The 23,430-nt window shown below is 32.2% G+C and overlaps 3 protein-coding genes and 1 pseudogene across 3 annotated transcripts in view; 1 reads left to right on the top strand and 3 right to left on the bottom strand.

Moving 5' to 3' along the window:
• Positions 1 to 14,567, top strand: part of LOC149054653 (uncharacterized) — a 93,914-nt gene extending 79,347 nt beyond the window's left edge. Inside the window, exon 2 of the mRNA XM_089230223.1 lies at positions 14,211 to 14,567. Within this exon, the coding sequence (XP_089086349.1) occupies positions 14,211 to 14,567 (357 nt within the window). The remainder of the gene's footprint in view (positions 1 to 14,210) is intronic.
• Positions 1,427 to 7,021, bottom strand: LOC149054656 (uncharacterized). The gene is made up of 3 exons (XM_089230018.1): positions 6,931 to 7,021; positions 6,285 to 6,866; positions 1,427 to 3,423 (listed from the first exon to the last, which is right to left on the bottom strand). The coding sequence occupies exons 1-3, from the start codon at positions 7,019 to 7,021 to the stop codon at positions 1,427 to 1,429; spliced, it is 2,670 nt and encodes an 889-aa protein (XP_089086144.1).
• Positions 10,539 to 11,140, bottom strand: LOC149054655 (uncharacterized). The gene is made up of 2 exons (XM_089230222.1): positions 11,068 to 11,140; positions 10,539 to 11,017 (listed from the first exon to the last, which is right to left on the bottom strand). The coding sequence occupies exons 1-2, from the start codon at positions 11,138 to 11,140 to the stop codon at positions 10,539 to 10,541; spliced, it is 552 nt and encodes a 183-aa protein (XP_089086348.1).
• Positions 12,908 to 13,889, bottom strand: LOC149054654 (uncharacterized; annotated as a pseudogene).
• Positions 14,568 to 23,430: the final 8,863 nt, after the last annotated feature.

Raw genomic sequence — 23,430 nt, 5'->3', positions numbered from 1 at the left:
GCTGATTGCGGCATCGTCGGTACGGTCCAAATATAACGTAATTAGGTCAACGTACTCGGCGGCGGCGGTGAAACCCGTTTGTTTCGTACGCGCGCGGCGGCTGCTTAAGTAAAGACGGTGGCGCACGGCGGCGGTCGACAACGGTGGTGTGCGGCGGCGGCTGATGACAGCGGCACGCGGTGGCGGCTTACGACGACGACAGCGATACCGGTTTTTATGCTGTACCCGTACGCTGCGCTGTTATCTGCGGTAGTGTCACGGGACGAAGGGCAAGTGTTCGGAGGGGTTGTGTTATATAATGCTATACTGCTCTAATCTTATAACTACTTCCCACAGCCGGTTCACGGTTATTCGCGGTCGCCACGGGATTCCCCTTACGTACTAGAATAGTTCTTACGTAATTCTAACTCGGGAATCCTAGCTAACTAGAAAACACAGACCTGGCTAAAATCACTTAATACTAATATAATAAGCACTTTTCCGAGGTATGTGTCAGCATGAACAAAAACTCTTACCTTTACGTTGACTTGAGGTTATTCCTCTGCGGGGAGCCAATTTGACGCGGCCTCGGCGATGACAGAGTTGAAGGCCGGTCGAGGGTATGTAAAAACAAATAACCACTTGTCGTTTACTTGATCACTGTGGCTGGGCCACGTTTATTGTAGCAACAAGGATTTAAGAATTCTTTTACAAAGAAAAAAAATAGAGACAGCGTGTGTCGGCGTGTGCGTATCGGCGCACAGGTGTCGGCGTATCCGAATCGACGTGTGTGTTTCGAAGGTCGGTGAACGAGAGAGATACCGGCGACGGCCGGTCCGCGTCCGGCGCGACTTCTCTTCCCGTCCCGCCTAGTGCCTTTGCGGCGTGGCGGGAGAGTCGACTGTCGCGCGGTCGTACCCCGTGGTGGCTGTTGACAAGAGCGTAGGCAGGTCGCTGCAGCACCTGTACTTTGTACTGGTTGCCGTTGCGGGCCGTGTCAATGCTCGCAACTAATACACCAAAATACAATATAGGTAACTGTAGTTTGAAAAAATAACTTAAAAATGTTTAAATAAATTTAGAGATAGGCAATTTGATCATTTACACAATTGACATAATTAACTAGATATATTAGAGGGTATTTAAATAATTTTTATTTGTGATAAATTACTATAATTACTTGTATAATTTGTATTTGGCATACATTGACCAAAAAAAAAATCCTCTTAGAAGTTTTGAAAGAGAAGTATTATAATTTTAGCATAATTTAATGACAAACTGTCCGCATAATATTTAAAATATATAGGTTCCTATCTGGCATAGATACAATTGTTCTTAATTGATATATATTAAATAGTTGATACAAATAAAACAGATATTTACAAAACAATTAACAATCTACATTTTAAATATTTTTTTTTTTTATATACTAACTTAAATTTCTCAACTATAATGAATGTAATAAAGGGATAGCAATGCAATATTTATTGCATGATAATATCATAACTTTATTTTGAATATCATTGATAGTCCACATACATAAATTAGTTGATAATTGTTTAACGATATATATTCCAAAGCAAGATGATCTTATAGGTTTATCATAAAATAATTCCTTAGTTTCAAATTTTCTGCCAATCAAAACAACTGCACCAGTATTATGTGAGTGAGCAATATTAATTAATTTTATAACTTCATTAGTTTTAGAAATAAAATAAGAATCAGCATCTATTTTACATTTAATTTTAAATTTATCCAAAATTAAAGAACTGAATTGTGGATTAACGCTGCCACTTAATAAAGGTCCATCGTTATGTGGTCCTAATAATAAGCCATTTTCATCACTTTGGACAGTTTCATTTTTATTTAGACTAAAGTTTCCATTTTCATTATATCTTATTACTACTTGTTCTAAAGGCTTATTAGGCTGCCTCAGCATACTTTTTAGAACTTTCATATAGTTTTCAAATGGAAACGCACTGCAATTATCAAGAGGCCCATACTGTTTAAAATCATCTACCAAATGAATTAATCCATGAATGTTGGAAGATACAAGATACTGTCCATAAATTTGTTCAAATGTTTCAACAAAGTAATTTAACAAATCATCAGCATATTGTATAAATGATCTACGATTAAGAGACAATAGTATAATCATTGCTATATTGAGGGCCATAAAGTTTTTTAAACAATCATTAGACACAATGTTTTTCAATATAATAGGACCAACATACAACAAAAATGAACGGAATTCAGTAGCTTTCCAGCGTGCCACTTCAACTAGAGATCTAGGTTTCCGAGAAAATTCACATGGAGATTTAGATTTGAAACTTAAAGATAAATTGGTTAAATGTTTAACTTTTGAAGATGGTAAACGAACACTTAATGGTCCTTTGATCCACAATAGTAAGAGTTTTTTCATTACACCAAGAGTTACCAAATGCATGTAGTCAAGGGAGAAAGAGGATTCAACATTCACACCAGATATTTCTACAATCCTTGAAATAGTAGTATATGATGAATGGTGATTTATATCAGTTTGATGAACATAATTATTATGTGTTCGTTTGGCTTCTCGATTGGAAATATCACAATAAGGAAAACATAGCCGATTCTCTTTATACTCTCCTTCAATTTCACATCTTGTGCAAGAAGAGAAACCATTATGACCTTTTATTTTCAAAATGAAGGTCTTCGCTGGAGTGTCACAACAAAAAACATCTAATAATATTTTATAAATACTATTATTAATCAATAGACCATTTTCAACTAAATGCTTTGCTTCGTCTACAAAATCTTTTAAAAAATCATTGCTATCATTTGGCTTTTCAGTACCAAAATATAGTCCAATTGGAAAAACAACATTACATTTTGACCTCGCATAAGCTAAAATGGGCCAAAATTGATTGGAATTACTTTTAGAAATAGGCAATCCATCGATACCAATAACAAGATTTATTTCTTTTGAAGGTTTATCAATGAGAATTAAAGTTGAAAAGTATCTATTAATTCCATTTTCAATTCCAAAATGGTAATATTTACCAGGATCAACAATTCGCATTTTACATAACTCTACTGGTTTTGTGTGTAAAATAGTTCGAGCATCTTTAGGCAAAGTAAAAAAACATTTATGTTTTCTTAAAATTAATAGGAAACTATTTAAAGCAGTATGTGGAATTTTGTTTTGTATTGACCAATCAGCTAATTCAAAACAAAAAGATTTATCTGTATCAAAATATATAAAATCATCACAATCAGTTGAAATATTTATGTTTAACAGATCATTAGCATTTTCAGTATGTAAATTACGATTTTGAGTCTTATTGATATTATCTGTTACACTATCATCTGATATAAAATCATTATTATTCGGGCTATTATTTGTTTCAACTATACTATTTTCTGTAGTTTGGGATAAATTATTAGGAGAGTTATCAATACTATCTATAAATTCATCAATAAAAAAAGAATTATCTTCTACGAATTATCTTCTACAGAATTATAATGGGCTTCTAATTCTTCATTAATTCGCCTTTTTTTTGATCGATAACTTAATGGAAATGATTTTTTCATACTTGAACTAGGTATAAACCTATATTACCTATATTAAACATAATTTTGTTTTTTCAATATAATATATGTACCCTCGTGTGTACCTGACCTATTGGAAATCTACAACATGTGATGCTTAATTGTCAAAACCTCAAAGGTTTTTACAATTTACATTTGTGATTTGCTACGATTGTAAATGATCAGCATTGAGCACTGTAGTTAAGATTTTGAGTGCACATCGACACGGCATATTATCAAAAATATGTGCGTTCAGAATGGACATATTTACTAGATTTACAGATTACTTTTAAGTATTTGCTCATTACCAGTTATCAGATCCAAAGCACATACCTACTAACTAAGGCACACCCATAAAATAAAATAGTTTTGAAACTACTTAGGTATATGTGAGTCAGAATTACCTAGCTCTTAACTTTGATAGTTAAAACGACAAATTCACAAATATGTTTTTGATTTAATTCTGACTCATAACATTAGAAACAACAGTATAGATTTAATAGACAATTTCACATGGGTACAATATTAAGTTTAAATGCATAAGGCGAATGTAGCCTACATGAAGTCATGATAACGAAAGCATGTGCGTGAATGTAGTAAGATTTTATAGGCAGCTAGTCTATGCCCAATGGAATCTGATAAGTATTATTAGGTACCCCGTGACTCGTGTTATACTTAATTTATATTATATTAATTCAGTAATTTACTTACCTATATTGTTGCCGAAAATAAGTAAACTGGCCGGTGGGATCAGTACACTTTCCCGACATTCAATTGCCAGACACCTCAATTTCCCGACTCCATTTGCCCGACAATATATTCAAAAATATATTATTATTATTATATTATATATTATTAGGTATATATTCAAAAATTCATACATTTGTCCGACAGGCGGCAATATCAAGTTATATTATACATAAATGTGTGTCAAAAATTATTCAAAATTATACATATAACAAATAATAATTAATAATAATACATTTGTCCGACAGTCGACAATATCAAGTTATATTATACATAAATGTGTGTCAAAAATTATTCAAAATTATATAACTAATCCTACAGTCTAAAACCTACTGTCTATCTATCGCCTATCTATTTGGGAAAGAATAATATCTTATCGCAAATCACGAACTATGATCATAGTTCGTGTCGCAAATAGTAGTTCATACAAGTCTACTCGCTGTCTGTCTATCACCTATCGGTTAATTGGGAAAAAAATCTTATCGTAAATAGCAGTTTAGTATATCGACCACATTATTACTTTATGTAGTTTTACTTACCTACTTTAATACTTTAACGCAGAACAATATTATTGTCTGTTTAAAAAGCTATAATAATAAAAAAAAAGGTACCACCTATAATAATATTACGTACTTACAGTAAAAAAATGCAAAATGTAATGTCAAGCAAATGTATTGTCGGGCAAATGTGTTGTCGGGCAAATACATTGTCGGGTAAAAGTAGTATCGGGAAAATGGTGTCGGGTATTTGAGTGTCGGGCAAACATATCAGACCCCTGGCCGGTAACTGGCGCGACTCTAGCAGTAATTTTAAATTAATAAATATAATGTGAGACAAACCGAAGTTTCCACAACACAATTGACACACACAAGTTTAAGAGTAATAACAAATAACAATAACCAATACAATGAGCACTGAGCAGTGAAAATGTAAAATGGTCATTATACGATATACTCCATGTCTACATTTAAGAAAACACGTAAGACGTAATGCTTTTGTGACCGATTGGAGATTACGTTGGGCGGCACGCATTCCGCGCGGACCAGCAAGCGTGGCGGTGGTATAAAATAATATGCTGATAACAATAAACACATAGTTATTTATAGAATTACACGTAGTACATACGAATTACGGTATACCGTCTACGAATATCGGAATGCTATATAATTAGAATTTTGAGTACACTGTATTGTACACTATAGTAAACCAGTTCACGTGTGCACAAGTGCCCAACTGACTTTTGTTTGTTACTGGGCAGCAGACTGATCTTTGTCCAGTAACAGTGATGTATACTGAAGTGATGGAAGGCAAAGCGGATCTATATTATAATATAATAATATGTAGCCACGTATGCTTATATGTATATAATACGTGTATAATACAATTTTTATTTATTTTTAAATAAATACATATTGGTACACCATACACGTACGGACAAGTGCGCATACTTAAGCTGCAATAAATATTTTTACTACACACCTTCGTATGATTTATACGTGACATGGATTATCCACCAAACACGCGTAGCTACAAAAATAGTCGTATATAATAATTTCTAAATTCTAATATGAATACATTTTTGTATTTATCTCCTATTCTAGAAAATATATCAAGTCCATTAATAAAATAACATAAACAATTATAGTAGTGGTATCTGGTATGTATTATGTAGTGTAAAAAATTTAAGTAGAAAATTTACGTAACCACCACTAGTCTATATAGATTTAAAAAGAGTAGGTCAGCGCTGGTCGTTACTCAGACTGGTAGTGTATTATTACATTTCGATTTAAATGCAATAATATATACTACTAATATTAATTTCATAATTTCATAATAATAATAATAATATAATAATATTTTATTTTTACTACTATAATAATATAATATATGTAACGTAAATAAAACAATAGTATATTATTTTAATTATATTATTTTAGAAGTAATGAATTAATAATATTTCAGTATTATTATCATTACATTTTTGCTACCTGGGTATGGTGTGAGATATAGTCCTTTTCCCAAATGAGATGGTGTGTTTCTATTAAATTCATTAGCCATTTTCACAACGTTGGCCACACCACCAGTCAAGGTTCCTAGAGCTGACAACCCTGCGAAAATCGGTATGAGTGGCAGCACACCGCCTTTTTTCGGAATATTTATTGTTCGTGGAACTTTGGTCTTCTTAATTTTGAATGTTCTTCGCGCGACGGCTACACATTTTTTACTTAATTTCATCAAGTTTTTTTCACCGACATTTTTCTTGATAACATTTTTAGCTGCTTTGATCGCTGCTTTGTATCCACAACCACCACCTACTTTACGTTTTGCTTTCATGGCGGTAGTTACGCCACAAGCTACAGCTTTTTCTTTTAGACTGGAATCTCTCGACTTGAATCTATCCCAGGCTCGCTGCTCTAATATATAATCAGCTTTGTTACGATCTGTGATAGAGTTACTCTGTTCGTACGCAATATCGTGATCCCTACAAGCAGAGTCCAGTGGGTTTATACCTTTATCGCCTCGAGCTAATCGTTTTTTTAAATTTGTACCAGGCCCACAGTATTGATATCCTAAATTAAAAAAAAATAGTTAGAAAATATAATATTATCATGTTTAGAAAAAAAATAAAAATACCAGGCACATGCAGCTCGATTGGTAATTTATTTATAAGCGTGTTGATAAGCCCACCGCCCTTATTCTTGGTGCTTCTTCGAGCGAGTGACATTGGGTACTGATTACGTTCTCGTCGTTACTCAGTTATTTATAATGAAGTTCATCAAACAAGGAATAAAACTCACAGTTGAAAACGTGGATCCTCCTACATCGTTTAAGAAACAGAGACATGGATCGCTTCTACCTAATACGATACGTGCGCTTATCGTGGGCCCTTCTGGCTGTGGTAAAACTAATTTAATATTTACGTTATTAACGCATATAAACGGAATAATATTTCACAATGTATACATATATTCAAAAACATTGGATCAACCTAAATATAAAATGCTAAGTGATATATTATCGGGCACTGATGTTGGATTATTTACGTTCTATGAAAACGAACAAGTTATTGAACCTGAGAAAGCTTTACCAAACTCTGTGTTTATTTTCAACGATATTATTACTGAAAACCAAAAGATTGCGAGAACTTACTTCTCCAGAGGTCGTCATAATTTAGTCGATGTTTTCTATCTGGCTCAGAGTTATTCAAAAGTGCCAAAACAAATTTTGCGCGATAATGCTAATTTTATTGTATTATTCAAACAAGATGAGACTAATTTAAAGCATGTATACAATGAGCATTGCTCTGGCGATATGTCATACTCGGAGTTTAAAGACTTTTGCACTTCGTGTTGGCGTATGGGGAGATTTGAGTTTATCGTCATAAACAAAGACTGTGAACACGACAATGGACGATATCGTCATGGATTCGACACATTCGTCGTTATATAAAATGTTGTTACTTTGGAAATGCTTCATTCACAGTCATGGCTGCCAGTGGTGATGTACTCGGAGAACTGGTTAAAGCCAAAGAAAATATTAAACGCAAGTATACAGCATTAAAACAAGGAAAAGCAGAAATTCATTCATTAGTATCGGAAACATTAAGTCCGATTATCGAACCATTGAAACAACGTTTCGATCCATCAACATTTCAAGCTCCATCCGTTAATGAAGACAGCATAGAACATAGTGTTGGGGATTCATTCAAAATAAACGACTGGTATAAGTCTTACGATATAGACAAAACGTATGGGCCTAAAATACAATCAAATGGAAGTGTACACTTGGGTAAAAAAGAAATTAAACTCGTTGATAATACGTTAACTATCGATGATGTATTGTACCCACTAACACAAGGACTTGGTAATTTAATATTTTCAAAAAACCTAAGCTGTATACCAAAAACGATTTAAAAACATATAAATCAATATTAACTCAAACGTCAGCTCATCTTAAAGCAGACGGAACAAAAATTAAAAGAGGTGGAAATAAATACACGGATTTAATCCAAAATCTGTTTCCATCGGGCGCTGGACTGTCAGTCAAATTACAAAAACATAATTTAGTATACTGGAACGATCCTAACGAGCTAGTCGATAGATTGAAATTACTGTTGGCGTCAAAAGCATCTGGTAATACAGGAGTTTTTAACGAAATAATCTCGATTTTCGAAGAATTGCGTGAAGCAGGGATAATAAAACGTATTCCAAATGTCTAAACGTGAAATCTCAGTCGAATTACACAAACCAGCTATAAAAATTATACAAGGCGTAGGGTTAATGTTTATGGCAAAAACGATCTATGGCAAGCCGACTTGGTCGAAATGATACCATATTCGAAAAAAAATAAAGGGTGCTAGTATATTTTATGTGTGATAGACTGTTTTACGAAATATGCTTGGGCAATAGCGTTAAAATCCAAAACTGCTAAAGAAGTTTCCAGTGCAATGTCTAAAATACTGGTCAAACGCTCACCAAAATTATTACAGCTCGATAATGGTAAAGAATTTTACAATTCAACATTCGATGCCTTGATGAAGAAGCACAACATACACAAGTATTCTACGAATAGTACTATGAAAGCGTGTATTGTAGAACGTTTCAACCGAACATTGAAAGAAAAAATGTTTAGAGAGTTTACGGCACGAGGTTCACACGAATGGATTTCTATTTTACCTTCATTGATTAACGAGTACAACAACTCAAAACACAGGACCATAAGCATGACACCAGTGCAAGCTGATGCAGATCCAACGATAGTCAAAATTAAACAAAGAAAAATTATTGATGGACAAATTAAATTTAATTTTGGTGATAACGTTCGTGTGAGCATATATAAAGGTGTATTAAGGCTATTTGCCTAGCTGGTCTACAGAAATATTTAAAATTGCTAAAATTAATGAAACATTACCTACCACTTATCAATTGCAAGATTATACTGGAAAACCAATTGCTGGCTGCTTTTATTCAGAAGAAATATTGAAAACAAACTATCCAAATGACTATTTAGTAGAGAAAATTATACGTAAGAAGGGGGACAAAATTTTTGTGAAATGGCTAGGGTTCGATAATACGCACAATAGTTGGATAAATACAAGTGACATGAGGAAATAGTGTCAGTCTAGCTACAGACATGAACGTGTTTGGTAGTTCTCAGTCTAGTGAAACAAATAAATTTTTAGTAAATCTTGAACAAATTATTAAATCGTATTCTAATAAACTCGATAAAATTGAGCATTTACTTGAAGAAAATCATAAATCTATTCTAATTCAAGAGGAACAAACAGAAAAGTTAGAATTAACGTGCATAGAGATTACAGAGCATACGACAAGATGCGAAATATCATTACAAAATATCAAAAAAACTATAGTTGAGATTAAAAAAATAATACCAGCTATACTGAGCCGCCTTAACACTATAGAAACTTATTATAAAGACAAGCCATAATGTCTTCAGCCATTTTGGACATGCAATGCGTTCTTGGCTTGAACAATAACTACATGATTAAAGAAATGTCTATAGTAGTCACAGAAACTTGGGCGACCCAACACTGGATTTTTAAACATTCAAAATCGATGGAGGACAACAAAAGTCGTAAAACTAACAAGTGGCTGGAACGTAATTATCATCAACTATCTATAGAATACGGTGACATAGAGTATGAAGAAGTCGGTAGAATATTGAATTCATTAAAATTCAGATGCATTTACGTCAAAGGCGAACAGAAAAAACAAGTTCTAATGGAGTATATACCAAACGTCGCACTCGTCAACATTGAAGACTTCGACTGCCCTCGTTTGGATCAAATACGTGATGACGAAACTTTACATTGCTGTATTTTTCATATGGGTTTTAATCCAAAACAATGTACATTTTACAAAGTATTTGGTATAAGGAAATGGTTTATAAATAATTCTTAAAAATTTAATTGTAAATAAACAATTTTTTTTTTTGTCATGTAATAAACATATATTATATTTTAACTTTGTGTTTTTTATACATGGTTACAAAAAGGTTAGAATATTTATATTTTACACAAATATATTCATTAATCAGTATTTACAAAAATCAATATGTACGGGTTAGGTTAGATGTATAAAACGCTCTCATTAAATCTTTATCTTGTTCACTCCATTTCACTCTTTCAGCATCCACCTCAGAGTCGAGTTCCGGCCGAACGTCATCTTCCCTATAAAATTAAAAATATTATAAGATAAATTAAAATATACAATTGTATTAGCTTACTCTATAGAGTAGTGGCCGTGAGCCAAGGTATGTATTTTATCGTCCAATACCACTCTCTTATCATCAAAACTGTTGTATGTTAATTTATTTGATTTAATTTTCTTGATTTGGTGTTTGAATGATCGAATGGATAAATTTTGATGGTAGAAATCGAAGTCAGTTTCACCGAATAAACACTTTTTATGATTTTCAAATGTCATGTAATTTTTAATAACATGACCTCGGATGCCTTTCGCTTTGATTTTTTCTTCATCATCCAAAATGTATGCATAGGACTTTGCTCGAAGGGCTATAAATTCTCTCATAATGTGCCCATCTGTTTCATCAGAAAATAACTCGGGAATCTTCTTTCTCTCAGCAATGTAACACGGATGGTCCTGAGGTAGATTAGACGTGTCCATTCGATCGAGCAAGTTAGAATTATTCACCAGATCATTGTAAAAATCATTGGTCTGAATGTAGTATACCAGTGAATCTACGATAACATTATTATTACTAATGATATATCACTATTTTTTTATTTACCGGTGTCAGTGTACATCAGCTCGATTTTATCGCCATAGTGTTTTTTCATAACGTTATAGTGACAGTCGTACATAAGGGTCTTTGAAATATCTAGCACAGCAAAACCTGTAATCAATTGAAACATTAAAATCTAACAATATACGTCAATTTAAAGTGAATATTTACCAATATAAATAGGTTTACAAAAATTAATGATTTTATTTTCTAACGTAACCGCATGTATGTTTTAGTTGTATGTAGTGCTCACCCGTAGAGATTATTACCTAAAATAAAATTTTAATAATACAAAAAAAAAAAAATAAAATATATATACTTACAATCCTGATATATCAGCCACGATTTTCTTTTATCTACTTTATAATCAGGTGTTTTTTCATGGTTTGCCTTAGCGTATCTCACACTAGCTTGATTCAATCCACCTCTGATTCCTATGAGCATAAATAATTAAATTTTCTTCGTTCTTTACAATGATGGATGAGTCATATTTAGACGTGACGGCCGACTATGTCGACGATTGTAAAATAACTCAAAAGAGTTACCATTCGTTCACGCCGTATTCAAGCTCAGCTCTATCATACAATGAGAAAATTAGAATTAATGTTCAAGACATGGATTCTTACACTTTGCCGTGCGAGAGTTATATTTTCATCGAGGGTAAAGTTAACAAACCGGCAGATGCAGCGGGGGAAGTTTGTTTTTCAAATAACGGATTGGCATTTTTATTCTCCGAGATGCGATATGAAATAAACGGAATAGAAATATAAAAATTGAAATCACCTGGAGTGTCATCATGTTTGAAAGTATACTGCTCGTACACTCCAAACGATTTGAATGCGCTAGAGTACGTGGCTTGGGACTCGGCAATGGATAGTGAAGATAACAAAAATTTTATGACCAATAATATATTTTCAGGGTGTATTCCTCTAAAACTGTTTTCGGATTTTGTGAAGATTACAAAAAAATATTACTCAATTGCAATCAGAAACTGATTTTAAATCGCGCATCTACCGACCTTGATGCGATACATGTTGTGGGCGAAGGCGCAACCGCTGCCGTCGATAAAAATAAAAAAATTACAATTGAACTGACTAAGGTGACTTGGAAGATGCCTATTATCAAAGTCAGTGATAAAGAAAAATTAAAGTTATTGAAAGTATTAGATTCTCATAAAACACAGTCGTGCGCGTTCAGGACCTGGGATCTATGCGAATATCCGGTGCTCCCTAGAAACACATCTCATTCGTGGACTGTTAAGTCTAGCAGCTTACTGGAAAAACCAAGGTTTGTTTTGTTTGGATTACAAACAAGTAGAAAAAACTATATCGAAACCGACGCTGGGCGGTTTAATCACTGTCAACTAAAAAATCTTAAGGTGCACTTAAATTCCGAGGTGTATCCATATGAAGACTTTCGAGCTGATTTTAAAAATAATACCACTAGCATACTCTACAAAGCTTATACAGACTTTCAAAAATCGTATTACGAAAGAGATTATTGCGAACCATTGTTATCAAAACATATTTTTCAAAACTATGTGCCAATCGTCGTTGTTGATTTGTCGTACCAGAATGATAACGTGAAATCATCGACCGTGGACCTACGAATAGACTTTGAAACGGACACAGTTATTCCAGAAAAAACTGCAGCTTATTGTTTAATACTACATGACCAGATTATAACTTACAATCCGTTTAGTGGAGATGTTAGAAAATTATAAACCTTGTAAATATCTTATAATTATTTTTATACCTTGTAAATATTATTTTCTAATAATAAAAAAACTTATTTTAAGTATCACGCTTATTTTATTTTCATATAAATTATGTTTTATGAACAAATATTAAAATAGTCGCCGCTTAACATTGCGCACTGGTGCTGGGTGTTCGGCGAATGGTAATTGATATGGCGGTGGCGTAATGACTTGAGATGGTGATTGCGCCCTGAAAAAATCTGGTCCATCGTTTACGTCGAACGACTGCTCAACCCCGTCTGGCACTTCAATATTATCTATTAGCTGAAAAAAAAAATTACAATTAAATAATGTTTTTATTTAAAAAAATATGATTATATAAATTACATCTAACGGTCTAAGAGTAGCGTATGTAAGCGGGTCATCGTGCATGCCGAATATATTGGAAATGCTTGGTGACATTGGGGAATCTATTTCTCCATTCTGCGACTAAAATAAAAATAAATAAAATGGTATTAAATATTTTAATATAATATATTAAATTTATGAATTACCTCGTGTGTCGACCGATTTATCAAAGATGCTGCTAGTTGTTTAGCTGCGAACATTTGTATTTGACCGGTTAAGCTTGGGAAAGATTTGTCCATTCGTTCGTCTAGCGCGTTCTTAACGTATACTATCATCTCTTCTAAATTTTTCAGTGGCGATTTAAGGAGATTGCATTTTTCACATAGGTATGTCGCAAACTCATCAGTCTGTTCTATAACTAATTGAGCAGTGTATACACATTTTCCCCGCAATACATCATGCTGGATATTTTATAAAATTCTGTCTCAAGAAATATCGTGCGCTTGTATTTCTGCGGTACATCTAATATGTATGACAAGATATGCCCCATCATAGAAAATATACGCCGGAGAAAATCAGGCAATATTTTAACGTGACGTGATGAAGTTAATATATTTACGACTTCGTAATTTTCGCTCGGATCAATACCGATATGCACAAATTTACGGTTCGCAAAATTCAGTGTGTAGCATGTAGTTTCGATGAGGTCAGCCGGTGGTGATGGTGGAACATATGTGAAATTCTTCTTGTACACTGCAGCCATGTTTCTAATTGAACCAGCCATGATTAAAATTATTTTTGAAAATAAAAACTCACTAAAAATTTTAAAGACTTGGAAAGAAAAAATACGTGCACAACGGTGTAACGCAGCAGACGGACTAAACGGCTCTTTCAGTCAGGAATCTCTATAATAGATGGGGGCATTTTTCAATTATAATGGTATAGCGGCGGTGGTGTTGGTGGCGGTGGCGGGTTGCGGTAGCAGCGGGATGTGGGAGGCGGTGGCGGGTGCGGGTGCGGGATGAGGCTCAGTTGGCTCAGGGTTGAGGGTTGAGGCTCAATTGGCTCAGTTGGCTCAGGTTCAGAATCGGCTATTTCATACTACTTGAGTTGTTCATTCCCAGTACTCCAACTACAATTGCGGCTGGCGAATCAAACAATCGTGGACTGGGCATCATTTTGTCGCGAAGTCGTTTACGATTATATGATTGTTAGGAAAGTAATGATTGGTGGTCATGGACATACCGTTGAAATTGACGAGTCAAAATTTGGTAGACGTAAACACCATCGAGGTCACCGTGTCGAGGAACAATGGGTGTTTGGGGGCTATGAAAGGGAAACAGGAAATTGTTTTATGATTCTCGTTGAAAATCGTACCGCCGACACGTTATTAAAAATAATTAAAGATTGGGTAAAGCCTGAAACTACAATTATATCGGACTGTTGGAAGGTATTTCTATAATACTGAACTTGTAAATACAGATAAACTTCTAATCACCTAATTTTAGGCTTACAACACTTTGAACAACCAAGGCTATGTTCATCTAACGGTGAATCACAGCCTTCATTTCAAGGATCCTGATACAGGAGTTCATTCCAATGCTATAGAAAGCTCATGGAGACACGCTAAAGCTTCTATTTCTCAATATTGTAGAAAGAAAGAGTTTTACGCAGGTTAGCAGGTTACCTAGCCAAACACATGTTCCAAAAAAAATGTCGGACCTTTAAATTCGATGCCACAGCTGAATTTTTTAAACAAGCAGGGATTTTATACAGTAACATCAATGAATATGACGACAGCGAGAACGATGTCAACAACGACGGCAACAACGACAGTGACGATGATAACGCTCCGGGATATACTTTTTTTAAATTAATTATGGATTTTAAATCTTTAGACAATAAAAAAAGACATTACACATAATACGTAACAATTATAATATAATATAATTCACTATTGTCGAAAAAAATGAAAAAAAAAAATGCAAAAAATTTGGTACGAATGAGGGAGCATTGAACCTGTTGACCGCGATGTTCTCGGTAGTGCCGCGTTAGCCATTGCACCACGGAATATGTTTATATCGCAATTAAATGTGGACTATTTAACCAAAGTTATCAAACTTTAATGGGCTATAACTTCCAAACTAATGATCTGCGCAAATTTTCGTTTGCACCATCGTTTTAACCGTTCAAAACACATATAATCAAAAAAAAAATTTAGGGTGCCCGGTAAAGTAGAAATATACCCAATCTTAATAACCTGGGTTTTGTTTAGTATTCAATTATCAATTTATTAAAGTTTTACACAGTACCTACTGACTACTACCAAGTCAGTAGGTAGTGCAAAACATATATCTGTATTATCGTTATTCATTATTATTCTAATTATTATAATTATAACCAAAAACATCACAGGTTAGTTTTATTTTTGAGGTTCAAATTGCTAAATTCATAAGGTATATTTTTCCTTAAATAGGCTCAGTATAATATGTTACCAAAAAAAATAGTATGCATTTAATATCTATCCACAATTATTTAGTCATATAATGATATGATAATACATAAATTAAAACAAACTTCATTATTTACTTTTTAATGAATAGCTGACATTACATGCAATTGAAAAGATATAAATTTACATATGTTGTATATGGCATGTGTCAATTAATAATAGGTTTAGTACTTCTCTTAGCTAAATATTTAAATTACGTAATATTAGGCCAATGAAGCAAATGAGCTGAGGCAGCTCATTGTAAAATAATATTTAAGGACGTAAGCACCACAGTAGGGGGACAGTACGGGTTTCGAGTGAGAGGCGAGATATTGGTAAGCGGTTGATAGAGGCCCGTATATTTTTTTGTGTGTTTGTGTTATGTTTTAATAAAGTTATTCAAATAGTATTATTTGTTCATCAATTATTTCGTGTACCATAGAGAGATAGGTATACTACAGACAGGTATACTACAGTGGCGCCCAACGTCATTCGTGACCCACGACCCGAATTTCTTTTGAACATTTGTGTTTTTGTGTTTTTCTTTGTTTTTGTGTTTATTAAATACAAGTCATTTTTGTGTGTTTTACTTTTACACATATCGCGTTTTGAACTTTTTCATCAGATTCATCTCCCAACGGCAAGAAGTCAACGACCAATTGGATCTACAATTTTGATGTTTCACACACTGGAGGTAAATATTTGTGTTTGATTATAATTGATATATACGAATACTTCGTTGATCAATATATTTTTTTTTCTCTTATTATTATTAGCGTTAGTTAATTATATTTTAAATTTAGTGAAGGTAGTAATTATTTAATTAGTTTTTATAATTTAATATAATTAATCTAGTAGTATAAATTGGCTGTATAAACACTTCAAATAATTTTTTCTTACAATATATTTAATAAACTTTTACTAATTAAATTTTTCGGGATTTCAAAAATGTTATAATTTAAGTATTTAATTTTAGTTGAAAGTAATTAATTATAGTTAACACATTTTATGTGTGTTCAATTTTAAAGGTAACAGGAAATATTTCGATCGTGTGACCTTGAATTTGATTCGGGGTTTTTATACTGCATATAGGACTTATAAATACATATTTTTTTAATAAATTCAAATTTTTAATTTTTTTTTATCAGCACATGCGCTGTAAAATAAAAATTTCTTAAATAGCAACCACTACTTTGGAGACCGGATTTCGATTTCTTTATTTTTTCTGAACAACTTTGATATTTACAGTTTGTTGATATCTTCAAAATTGCCATTTTTATGACGGTCGGAAGTTTTAAAATAGTTAATTCGTAAATATCGCATTTTTCAACGGTCTATCTTAATTTATAGGTATTTATAGGTATTATTATAACAGTTTATTTTTATTATAACTACAAGGTGTATTTATTATTACATCGAATTTAAAAAAAATATCATTACAATTTATTCGATAATTTATTATTCAATGAACTGTTCAAAGTTATTGCCATTATTTTCAACGCATGCTTCCATTCGTCGCAGCACTTCTCTTTGTGTAGCTGTTATTATTTGGTCTTCGGTGAGTTCACTACACGCAATGATTATTTTGTTTTTCAAATCTTCAAGATTAATAGGCGGATTAGCATAAACTACTGTTTTTAAATGTCCCCATAAAAAATAGTCTAATGGTGTTATATCAGGAGATCTAGGAGGCCATTGTACTGGACCATATGTCCCCATCCATTTATGGCCAAATGTTTGGTTAAGGTATTCTCGAACAATTATTGCATTATGGGCGGGTGCCCCATCTTGTTGGAAAAATAAATTCATACGGGTATCTAAGTTGAATTCATCCAAAAATGTTGGTAGTGTGTTTGACAAAAAGTCTAGGTATCTCCTTCCTGTCAGAGTACCGTTGTAAAAGTAAGGACCTAGTAATCTACCACAAAAAAGCCCACACCAGACATTCGTTCCCCACACATGATGAAAGTTTGAATCATTTGTCCAATGAGGATTAGTATCCGACCAATAGCGGTTATTTTGTTTGTTAATCACACCATTATTAGTGAATTTTGACTCATCAGTCCAACAAACATAATTTAAAAATAGTGGTTCTTCTTGAATTTTTACCATTAACCGCGCAATAAATGTAAGTCTTCTATCGGAATCACCGGGTATTAAATGTTGTATTATGTTAGGTCGATATGCGTGAAATTTATGTTTTTTTAAAATTGAATGTGCTTTCCCCACAGAGACACCGACTTCTCTAGCCAAATTTCTAACAGAAGAACGAGGATTTATTTGAATGTATGCTAATACCTGTAATTCTTCATTTTCATTAGGTTCATGAACTCGCGGTCTCCTATTGCGGCGGTGGTTTGCAATAGCTGGAAGTTCTCCGTTTTCTCTAAGATTTATTACTATACGTAAAAAATAATTGTGTGGTGGATGATATCTCTCGGGATATCGTTCAGCATAAAGTGCCGCTGCGTTACGCGAATTTTGATGACATTCTCCAAAAATTAATACCATATCGGTTTTTTCGGAATAGTTTGCCATTGTACAGAAAATAATGTGTCACGCGTGACTTACGAAAAACGTTTGACTATTCACATTTCACAATCAATTTTAGAATGCTATCAAAATATCTTATTCACACAGGTTAATAGTATAACTTTCATTATAATACTATTAAAAACAAATTAAGATAATAGTAGTAGATAATTTAGTAGTTTTAATAAAAATAAACTGTTATAATAATACCTATAAATACCTATAAATTAAGATAGACCGTTGAAAAATGTGATATTTACGAATTAACTATTTTAAAACTTCCGACCGTCATAAAAATGGCAATTTTGAAGATATCAACAAACTGTAAATATCAAAGTTGTTCAGAAAAAATAAAGAAATCGAAATCCGGTCTCCAAAGTAGTGGTTGCTATTTAAGAAATTTTTATTTTACAGCGCATGTGCTGATAAAAAAAAATTAAAAATTTGAATTTATTAAAAAAATATGTATTTATAAGTCCTATATGCAGTATAAAAACCCCGAATCAAATTCAAGGTCACACGATCGAAATATTTCCTGTTACCTTTAAAATTGAACACACGGTATAACTAAGTATAGATTTAGAATTATTTAAACTAATTTTTCAAATTTATAGTTTAATGAGTCAACTTAAAGACCCTAGATCGGATCTTTCTATTACGATAAATACAGCAACAGATATATATACTCTTAAAAAACCTTTTATTGTGAAAATAAAAATCTAAAATCTACTGGAACTACTACTGAATTAAGAGCTAGACTAAGTAGATACTTAAGAGGAGCTATAACTTTGGAAGACGTGGATGATTCATTAGACGTTGAAAAACGTAATATAATTCTTAATAATTCAATCACTAATAAAATTGATTTAAAAAATTTATTAAAAGACGCTGAGCTATCCGATTCAAGTCCCGATCAAAAAGACAGCAATAAAAATCCACCAGCTACTTACCCAACATCGTTAGCATTATACGACAACTTAAACAATAGTTTAAATTCATTTTCAAATAGAGTCGGAAAAATCTTAGAAAATTCAAATACTTCTGGTAGTAACTCTCAAGATCAAAGCACCCAATTATATCAAAATACCTTCATACACTTAGAGGATTCTATTACTTCTCCCGAAAAATCAAAACACATATATCAGGAAATAGTGCTCAACAAAGATAACTCAATAACAAATAATCAAGCTAATCCTAATTTAAACACCAATTCTATTCTACCCCCACCAATTGCACCGAGCAAAAGGAGAATGAATGAAAAAACTCTTATGATTAAACCTGATAATTTCACCGGGACTGAGGACGTTAGGAAATTTTTTAAGCAATATAATAAGATTAGCGACATTAATGAATGGAATGAAAACGATAAACTAAAATACTTTTCAATTTTTTTAAAAGGCACAGCCAGTACTTTTTTAGAAAATCTTGAAGACCAAAAAAGAAATTGGTCATGGAAAGAATTAGAAGAAATTTTTTTAAATGAATTTCAACCCATAGGACATGACACTATATTGCAAATCAAACTGGAAAAACGTAGGCAAGGGGAAAATGAATCTACAACAAGTTTCTTAGCTGAAATAGAAAGTTTATGTAGGCAGGTAAATAAGCACATGAGCGAAAAAGATATTTGTGGATATATTTTAAAAGGTTTAAAGGATAAAATTTTACAATCAATTTCAATGCAAGACAATAATAGCTTAAAAAACTTAAAAGGAAATTTAAAAAAATTTGAACTGATGCAGTTAAGGATAAAAAAAAAAAAGATGATATGAGTGAATACACAGAAATTCTAAATGAACAAGTATTACAATTAAACCTTAAAACAAAAGATATAGAAATAGAGAATAATGAATTGAGAAGGTAAATAAAGGACAGTTTCTCTAGAGATCGAGAAAATAAAATAAATATAAACAAATTAAGTGACGAAATACAAAAAATAAACTTATTAAGAAAAAAATCGGTGTATTTTGATAACAATAAACAAAAAAATAATAATCGTGATTATAATGAAAACAGAGGACGAAGTTACAATAGGGAAAGAGACTTCTACAATGATAAACGCGAGTACCGAAATAACAGTCCATACCCATATAGGAGGAATGATAGCGAAGAGAGAAGTTAAAATAAAAGAGATAATAGTCCTTACCCCTCTAGTTTGTATAATAGATATTCTAGAGAAAATAGCAAAGATAACAATTACAATAGAGATAGATCACACTCAAGAGAAAGTAAGAACAATTATGATAGTTCTAGGGAAAGTAGTAGAGACAGAAGTTATGACAGAGATTTTGTAACGTATAAACATAGAGATGATAAAGATAGGGAAAAAAGAGGAAATTATAAACAGTGTAGTAAAAACAACGATGAAGGAAAAAGATACACAAGAAACCGACAATACAGCAGAGAGAATAGTCGAGAAAGAGTACCAGGAAAATATAGAGAAGACCGCTATGCGAAAGAATCCGAGAGAGTTACTTGCTACAGGTGTAACGAGCGAGGACACTACGCGGACAATTGTAAAATGCCAAAAAACGATTAGGGTCCGAGTTAGAAAAAAAATCGGATCAGCTAACTCGGATAGACACTTATGAACTAAATAATATAATTTATAATAAAATAAAGGGAATAGAGAAAAATAATCATATACATTTTATTAAAAAATGGTACGACCACAAATTAAATAAAACTATTATTAATCAAAACCTAGATAGCGGAAATAATAGCGAAACAGAAATTGAAAACATGTATTTAAAAAATAACCCAGAACTCGAGTCAGAATTTCAAAACTTCTTACTCAGCAATAATTCGAATGCTACTCGAGCGTGTGACTATTTAGAAGTAACCGGAGATATTTTTTCACTAGACAACACTTGGGCAATAGGCCACAGCGTCAGCAAATGTCTCACTATGTCCCGGGGAATAGCGTTAAAATTTAAAAATAAATTTAATAATGTAAAACAGTTAATTAATGAAAATAAAAATACTAACGAAATTGCTAACCTAAAAACAGACGATCAATGGTTATTATATCTGATCATAAAAGACAATTATAATGACAAACCTAAATATTCTAATATTTTCAAAACTCTAGAAAATACAAAACAATTTTGTATAGAAAATAAAATAAAAAAATTAGCGTTTCCTAAAATATGTTCAGGCTTAGACAATAAAAAATGGGGTATCATTTCTAATATGATCAAATTTATATTTCAAAATACTTTAATAAAAATTAAAATAATATCACTACCCGAAGAAAAAGATGACAACCTTTTACAAAACAATGAAAATATATATCCTATCAATGACAACCAAAATGACGGTTCAACAATTGAAATAAATAAAATTAAAGATAGATATCTAAATAACTCTAATAACACTATTAACAATGAATCAAAAAATATTAATGAACATGACTGTACCCATGTAGACAAACATTACAATACAAGAGTATTATCAATAATAGTAGAACACGAAGGTATTGAAAAATATGCAATAATTGACACCGGATCTAATATTTCTTGCATAGATATATCTTTAATTAATGATATGGAACTCGTTAAAAATGAAGAAGATATTGTTATAACAGGAGCAGATAATACCAAATTAGAACAATTAGGCAAAATAAAATTAATGGTAAAAATAAATGGAAACCCGTACTCTATTAATGCGTACGTAATCAAAGGACTGAACTGTAAAATACTACTGGGAAACGATTTCAACATAAAAAATAACTTAATCATCAATTTTAAAGATAAAAATTTAGGATTAAAAACGATGTCTTAATACCTATGGATAAACTATGGTACAATTATAACACACAAAGCAATAAAAACAATATAGGAACAAAATATAATATAACTAGCATAAACTATGACAAACGAAAATATATAGGAAAAATTGTATCAAACTGCAATATAAATATTCCGCCAAAAAATAAAATAAATATTAAAAACTTCGACATAAACACTAATATAATAGACACAAGTTACGTAATAGAACCAATTGAACGATTAAGCAAAAATAAGCTTCTAACATTAGAATCACGCATTGTTAATAATGAAGACGGTATAACTCTTTACAATTTTTCAAATCTTTACAGTAATATTCCCGCAGGAATGACAATAGCAAGTATCGTAAAAACAAATACGCCAAAAATAAAAAAAGAATTAACAGAAAATAATATAAAAACAATGTATACCACTATGCAAAAACATTATGAGTATGACAACGAAAATATTAATGAAGTCACCGATAAACAAGGAAACGTAATCAACATTTCTCAAGAATTAAATTAAAAACAACGTAAAGAAGCCTTAAAACTAATCAATAACTATAAACACTTATTCACTTCAGACCCACTAGATATAAATTGTGCTAACATAGAACCATGCGAAATTAAATTAAAGTCAGATAAACCTATATTTCAGCCACCATTTAGAGTCACAAAGAGAAAAATTAAAAATATTAATTGACCAAATGATAGACACGGACATTATTGAACCAAGTAGAAGTAGTTACGCTGCACCTGTTTTCTTAATTCCGAAAAAGGAAAAGGGGGAATACCGATTCTTGGTAGACTACAGAAAATTGAACAACGAAACTGTAGCTGACAAGCACCCAATACCACGATCACAGGACCTTTTTAGAAGTTTAGAAGGAGCCAAATACTACTCTACTATCGATATGGCCCAGGGTTATTTTCAAATACCAATAAAACAAGAGGACCAAGATAAGACTGGATTTATTACAGATTTTGGACTATTTAATTTTAAAAGGATACCGCAAGGCTTCAAAAATTCAGCTCCAATCTTTCAAAGAATCATTAACAACGTGTTTAGCGACTACTTGTATAAAACCATGATAGCGTATCTTGATGATATATGTTGTTTTGGAAACAGTTTTGAAGAAGCAATAATTAGATTAGAACAAATTTTTATTAGACTAGAAGAAACCGGCTTAAAGTTAAAAACAAATAAATGCACTTTTTTAAAATCAGAAATTGAATTACTTGGCCACACAGTCTCTAACGTTGGACTAAAACCTCTCGGAAAGAACACAGAAGCAATTGTAAAATTTCCAATACCAAAAAAAATTAAAGATGTACGAGCCTTTGTTGGGCTTACTAGTTATTACAGAAAATACATTAAAGATTTCGCAAAAATTGCAAGTCCTTTAACTAATTTGACAAAAAAGGAAAATAAATTTATTTGGGGAGACGAACAAGAAATATCCTTTGAGACTTTAAAAAAGGCGATAACAACCGCACCGGTTATGGCACATTTCAAAGACTGTTACCCTGTTT

Source organism: Diuraphis noxia, unplaced genomic scaffold, assembly GCF_037042655.1.
Source record: "Diuraphis noxia isolate RWA-SAM2 unplaced genomic scaffold, SU_Dnox_SAM2 contig0006, whole genome shotgun sequence".
Lineage (NCBI taxonomy): Eukaryota > Metazoa > Arthropoda > Insecta > Hemiptera > Aphididae > Diuraphis > Diuraphis noxia.
The sequence above is the reverse complement of the archived record's forward strand: the minus strand, read 5'-3'. Positions and strand labels throughout refer to the sequence as shown.

What these genes read in the sequence shown, in the direction of transcription:
- LOC149054656 (XM_089230018.1), bottom strand. Translation starts at nt 7,021, where the DNA reads ATGTCACTCGCTCGAAGAAGCACCAAGAATAAGGGCGGTGGGCTTATC. An exon ending in AATCGAGCTGCATGTGCCTG is followed by an intron (nt 6,867 to 6,930) that starts GTATTTTTATTT and finishes TTTTTAATTTAG; the next exon opens with GATATCAATACTGTGGGCCT. An exon ending in ATATCTCACACCATACCCAG is followed by an intron (nt 3,424 to 6,284) that starts GTAGCAAAAATG and finishes ATGAATTTATAG; the next exon opens with ATAGTATTGATAACTCTCCT.
- LOC149054655 (XM_089230222.1), bottom strand. Translation starts at nt 11,140, where the DNA reads ATGTACGACTGTCACTATAACGTTATGAAAAAACACTATGGCGATAAA. An exon ending in GCTGATGTACACTGACACCG is followed by an intron (nt 11,018 to 11,067) that starts GTAAATAAAAAA and finishes ATGTTATCGTAG; the next exon opens with ATTCACTGGTATACTACATT.